The sequence below is a fragment of the Silene latifolia genome, chromosome 5 (assembly GCF_048544455.1).
Source record: "Silene latifolia isolate original U9 population chromosome 5, ASM4854445v1, whole genome shotgun sequence".
Taxonomy (NCBI): Eukaryota; Viridiplantae; Streptophyta; class Magnoliopsida; order Caryophyllales; family Caryophyllaceae; genus Silene; species Silene latifolia.
In genome coordinates this window covers 80,272,987-80,279,761 of record NC_133530.1, presented here as the reverse complement: position 1 = coordinate 80,279,761, position 6,775 = coordinate 80,272,987, and the positions used below count along the sequence as shown (strand labels likewise).

Sequence of the window (6,775 nt, the reverse complement as noted above, 5' to 3'; positions counted from 1 at the left end):
TATTTATTTTTTTTCTCAAATTTCAATTTTTATAACTCCAATCTCTTATTTTATAAAATTATTTAAAATTATGTATAACTTCAATCAACATTATGTATAACTTCACTGACATTATGTATAACTTTAATTTACATTATGTACAACTTCAATGATATTGTGTGCAACTTCACCGATATTATGTATAACTTCAATGAACATTATGTATAACTTCACTGATATTATGTATAACTTCATTGACATTATGTATAACTCCATTGACATTATTTATAACTTTAACTTACATTATGTACAACAATGACATTGTGTTAGTTTCAAATCTTAATTACATTTGGACAAAAGTTATACTATTATGGATTAAAGTTACACGATTTTGGACTAAAGTTATACAAAAAAGGACTAAAACTATAATATTATGGACTAAAGTTATACAGAAAATGACTAAAGTTATACTATTAAGGACTAAAGTTACACAATTTTGGACTAAAGTTATACAAAAAAGGAATAAAGTTATACTATTATGGACTAAAATTATACAAAAAGGACTAAAATTATACTATTATTGACTAAAGTTATACAGAAAAGGACTAAAGTTATACCATTTTTGTATAACTTTAGTCCTTATTTGTATAACTTTATTCCATATTTGTATAACTTTAGTCTATTTTTGTATAACTTTTACTCATTTTCGATAAATTAGTTGGAATTTATATAATTTTATGTAAGTTTAGTCCAATTTTTTGTATAACTTTAGTCCAAATTTGAATTGATATAAGTACTATTGGTATAAATTTAGTCTATTTTTGTATAACTTTTACTCATTTTCGATAAATTAGTTGGAATTTATATAATTTTATGTAACTTTAGTCCAACTTTTTGTATAACTTTAGTCCAAATTTGAATTGATATAAGTACTGTTTGTATAAATTTAGTCCATATTTGTATAACTTTAGTCAATTTTTGTATAACTTTAGTCTTTATTTGTATAACTTTAGTCCATATTTGTATAACTTTAGTCTGTTTTTGTATAACTTTAGTCCATATTTGTATAACTTAAGTCCATTTTTGTATAACTTTAGTTTTTTTTTGTATAACTTTTAGTCATTTTTGATAAATTAGTTGGAATTTATATAGTTTTATGTAACTTTAGTCCAATTTTTTGTATAACTTTAGTCCAAATCGTATAACTTTAGTCCAAAAGCGTATAACTTTAGTCCAAAATCGTGTATAACTCTAGTCCAAAATAAATTAAATTATGTAACTTTAGGAATATAAATTCATATTTGAACCAACACATAAGAAGATGATAGCAAAGTTACACATATCAAAATGTAATATAAGACATATTTGAAATAAAAAAATATAAAATAAGTAAATAACAACACACAACAAAATATTATATATTGTATAACTTTAATGTTTGAAGGGTATAACTTTAGTCGTAAATAGTATAACTTTAATGTTTTAAGGGTATAACTTTAGTCGTTAATAGTATAACTTTAATATTTTAAGTGTATAACTTTAGTCGTAAATAGTATAACTTTTATAAAAACCAAATAAAAAATGAAAAAAGAATCGAAAATAACGTAATCCATAATAACAAAAACAAGAGGAGGGAAAAAAATCACAATAATTAAAGGAGAATTTTGATTTAGAGGGATGAGAGAGAATGTTAGAGAAGCCCTAATTTTCTTACAGTAATTGTTTTGATTAGATGCAATGGCTCGATCAAAAAACAAACACAATAATAATCCTTCACTTAATACAGGAAGAAAATCACAAAAAAATGATGGTATTAATCTTTCGAAAGGTAAAGGGAAATCAACAGCGCGCCATATCCGATTTTCGTCTGCTGAGTTTGAAGGGGATTTAGAATCAATTGTTGAACTTGATGAATTGGAGCTAGAAATTCCAGAACAGGATGAACCGAGAACGTCTTCACCGCCGTTGCTTCGTATCACAAAGGAGGATGTTGCGGCTGAGGTAAAGTTCTGGTCTACTTCTGTATACTGCTATATACTTGGAGCGAATCCACCGAGTAATGTCATAAGTGGTTTTGTTAAGAGGGTGTGGCAGTCTAATGGGGTAGATAGGGTTTCTTTCCTTCCTAATGGGATTTTCTTAGTTCGATTTAAGACAAAAGAACAACAACAAGCTGTACTGAAGAATGGTCACCTCATCTTTGACAATAAGCCTGTTATAATTAAGGAATGGACCCCTGATGCAGAACTGCTTAAACATGATGTATCTAGGGTTCCAATATGGATGAAAATTTATGGCTTAGATTTAAAGTTTTGGGGTATTGACTGTTTGAAGAAGTTGAGTGGAGCTGTGGGACAATTTGTTAAGTGTGATGATGCTACTGCTACCAGGGCTTTTTTGGGGTATGCTAGGGTTATGATTGAAGTACAAATTGGTCAACAGTTTCCCTCTGAATTGTCCTTTATTGATGAAGTGGGTAGGGTTCAGACAGCTAGGCTGGTTTATGACTGGCTTCCCACCACCTGCACTGTTTGTCATGGAATAGGACATACAGCTGATATTTGCAGGAAGGGGGAAGTGGCTGCTGGAACTCGCACGGTATGGAAACCTAAGGCATCTACTCAGCAGAAACAGCCTCAGGTGGGGGCCAAAAAGAGTAAGGTTTCTCAGCCTCAGAAGAACCAGACTTGTCCACAGAAAATTACTCCACTTAAGACTGTGGCACCAAGTGTCACCACTCCAGTGGTTACTCTTGTGGTTCAGAGGGCTCCTCCTGTGGTGCTGTCTAAGGGTCCTGTCACTGAGCCATCTATGCCCAGGAAAATGTTGACTAGGTTGATGAGGGGAGACAATGGTGAAAGGAGGATGTTTACTCTTGGGGGGTTATCTTTTATGAAGTCCCTTACTCTTTCTCTTCAAACGTCTAAAGCAGGGTTGATTGAAAGAGTCTTGTCTGAAAAAGGTGAATCTAGTCATCATCATACTGATAATGGGCAGCTTGGGTTTTTGGAATGTCCGAGGTATGAATAAGACTAGCAAGCAGAATGAAATAAAATGGTTTCTCAACCACAATAAAGTAGGGTTATTTGGTTTATTAGAAACTAAGGTTAAGTCTTTAAATTGGAATAAAGTTAGGAGTAGCCTATGTGAGGACTGGTCTGTGTGCACTAATTCTAGCTGTCACAAAGGTGGTAGAGTTTGGCTGATATGGGATCCTGGTATGTTTATGGTGTCTATTCAGGAGATTACTGATCAATGTATCCATGCCCAGATACTTGATAGGGGAAGGAATATCTCTTTTTGACTAACCATGATTTATGGACTGAATAAACCTGCTGAGAGGGAAAGTCTATGACACAGGCTTAGGAAGTATCATCAGAGCATTAGGGGGCCCTGGATTACTTGTGGGGATTTTAATGCTTTGATGGCAACTGATGAAAGAATTGGAGGGGGAACCAGTTACTTTGGCTGACACCAGACCCCTTAAACAGTTGGTGCAGGATTGTGATTTGTATGAGCTTAAGGGGTGTGGATCCTTCTTTACTTGGACAAACAAACATGAAGCTGGGGCTAAGGTGTATAACAGGATTGATAGGGTGTTCATTAATGAAGATTGGTTGAATTTTTTTTCTGGCAGCTATGCAAACTTCCTTCCTGAAGGGTTGTTTGATAACTGTCCATGCCTGATTAATATAAAGGAGACCTTTCATAATAGGAATCTTCCTTTTAAATACTTCAATATGTGGGCAAGGGCACCTGATTTCCTGGAAACTGTGCAACAAAGTTGGGGACCTGAAGTCAGGGGTACTGACATGTTTAAAGTGGTGACAAAACTCAAGAGGTTGAAAAAAGATTTGAGGGCACTGAAGAAAGAACAGTTTAGTGACATTGAGAACCTTACTCGTGTTGCTGAGCTGTCCTTGGAGCACTATCAAACCTTGCTCAGAGATGATCCGCTCAATGTGAGGGTACGCCAGGCTGAGAGTGAATGTGCCAAGGAGGTCAGATTACTGCAACAGGCTAGAACTGAATACTTACAACAGAAAGCTAAGATTTATTAGGCTTTGGATGGTGATGAAAACTCAGCTTTCTTTCATGCTAGTATAAAAAAGAGAAGGAGGAAAAATAAAGTGTTCCAGGTGAATGACATGTGGGGCAGGATGTGCTCTAAAAGTGAGGAGATTAAACAGGCTTGAGGAGTATTATGTCTCTCTTTTGGGCACCTCCATGCCAGTTTCCCATGTGAATAAGAAGATTGTCCAGTCAGGGGTATGCCTTATAATGCATCACTGTGAGGTTTTGATGGAACCTGTAACTGGGGAGGAGATTAGGAGAGCTATTTTCTCTATTCCAGGGACTAAGGCCCCTGGTCCAGATGGGTACAGCAGTCAGTCTTCAAAGACTGTTGGCCCATTGTGGGACAGGAGGTTATAGTAGCAGTTCAGAATGTTTTCCAGTCAAGGCAACTCCTTAGGCAATCTAATAATACTATTCTTACCCTTGTGCCCAAAGTGGAGATCCCTGAGACTGTATTATAGTTTAGACCCATAGCCTGCTGTAATACTATTTATAAGTGTGTTTCTAAAGTGATTTGTAACAGACTGAGTAGAGTGCTCCCAGATATTATCAATCCTTCCCAGAGTGTTCAGGGGAGAGATATTGTGGGAAATATACTCATATGCCAGGACCTCATCAGGTTATACAAGAGAAAAAGTTGCTCACCCAGAATGCTAATGAAGTTAGATCTCCAAAAGGCGTATGTTAGTATTGAGTGGGTTTTTGTGGAGGAAATGTTGAGAGCACTTAATTTCTCTCAGCACATGATAACTTTGCTTATGAATTGCATCACTACCCCCTCATTCTCTATTGCTTTAAATGGGGAGGTGTTTGGTTTTTTCCCAGGCAAGCGTGGACTGAGGCAGGGAGACCCCTTATCCCCCCTGATTTTTACCTTGTGCCTAGAATATTTGAGTAGAACTTTGATGGTACCCAGAGGCATTCAAAGTTCAGGTTTCACCCTCTTTGCAAAAGAATTGAGCTTTCACACTTATGTTTTGCAGATGATTTGATTTTGTTTGTAAAGGAGAAAGGGTGTCTATTGAGTTGTTGCTGCAAGCTTTTAATTTCTTCTCCAAGGCTTCTGGATTAAAAATGAATAAGGGGAAATCCAATTATTATTACAATGGTATGGATGACTAGTTGGTGAATGAGATAGGAAGGGCTACTGGCATGAAACTGGGTGCTGTTCCCTTTAAGTATCTGGGGTTGACTGTTTCACCAAAGAGGTTATCTGTACTGGATTGTACTAGATTGGTTGATAATGTTGTGGATAGGATATGAGGTCTGGGGGCTAAACATCTTTCGTATGATGGCAGGTTAGTTCTGATTAGGGCTGTCCTTAGTAATCTTCATAACTACTGGGCTCGTATTTTCATTCTCCCCAAAACTATTCTGAAAAAGATTGACTCCATTTGTAGAGAGTACCTCTGGCATGGGCAAAAAGACAGTGCTAGCCCAGCCTTAGTAGCTTGGGACCGTGTGTGTAGGCCTAAGAGACAAGGAGGGTGTGGGTTGCATAACTTGATGATTTGGAATATGGCAGCTGTTGCAAAGTATGTATGGTGGAATGAGACTAAAGCTGATCACCTGTGGGTGAAGTGGGTGCACGCAATTTATATAAAGGACAGGACTTGGAAGGATTATAAACCAACTTCTAACTCGAGCTGGGCATGGAGAAAGATTTGTCAAATTAAATCTATCTTCAAGGAGATTTTAATGCCTAGTTCAGGAGTGACTGCACCTTACTCTACTGCTTTGGGTTATAAATGGTTACAAGCTCAGGATGCTGTTTGTGAGTGGTACCCCTGGATTCTTAATACTTGGGTAGTTCTCAAACATGGGTTTATCAGTTGGTTAATGGGTCATAACAGACTTCTTACTCAAGATAGATTGATGAACATGCAGATTATTCAGTCTAATTTGTGCTACTTATGTGGACTGCAGCAGGAAAATCATACTCATTTATTCTTCAAATGTGAGTACAATAGGAGATGTTGTAGAATGGTTTCTGATTGGTGTGCTGAGATGTTACCAGATGAAGAGTGCATTAGATGGTGGTGCAATAAACGCTACAGGAGTCTCAGTAAGAAGAAAATTGTTGGGGTTATCTTGGCAGGGTTGATTTATCATTTGTGGATGGCTAGGAACAAGTGCAAGGTGGATCAGGCTGTCTTACGTCCAGAACAGCTTGTTAAATTTGTTCAGGTTGATGTTTGTAATAGAGTTAAAAAATTTCAGTATAAGTGTCAGTCGGTTAATGTTAAGAATTGGTTAGATGCATTTGTGAAGTCATGAAGGAAGTTAGTATCACTATGCCTTCTAATTGTATCTATTTGGAGATTTATGATCTTTAATGAGAAGCTTACATTTTCCCAAAAAAAAAAACAAGAGGAGATTGTTATTTCACATATAACCATTGAATATCTAAGAAAAAAACCCGAATATCTAAGAAAAAAACCAAATAACAAAAAAATAAACCAAATAACAATAACAAGAGGAGATTGTTATTTCACATATAACCATTGAAGTTGTACATAATGTCATTGAAGGCATAATGAACATTAAAGTTAACAAACAAATAGACCTTAGAAAAAAATGTAATTTCACAAATCTAAAAAAAAAACAAAACCAAATAGATATAAAAATTAAAATCAAGAAATCTGAAAAATTAAAATCAACAAATCTAAAAAACCAAAATTTAAAAAGATTTGAAAATAACAAAATTCAAAATTTAAGA

At 35.4% G+C, this 6,775-nt stretch overlaps 1 protein-coding gene across 1 annotated transcript; it reads left to right on the top strand.

Moving 5' to 3' along the window:
• The first annotated feature begins 4,122 nt into the window (after positions 1-4,122).
• On the top strand, positions 4,123-6,333 carry LOC141655606 (uncharacterized). Its single transcript, XM_074462676.1, has 4 exons — positions 4,123-4,406; positions 4,580-4,862; positions 5,179-5,264; positions 5,355-6,333. The coding sequence occupies exons 1-4, from the start codon at positions 4,123-4,125 to the stop codon at positions 6,331-6,333; spliced, it is 1,632 nt and encodes a 543-aa protein (XP_074318777.1).
• Positions 6,334-6,775: the final 442 nt, after the last annotated feature.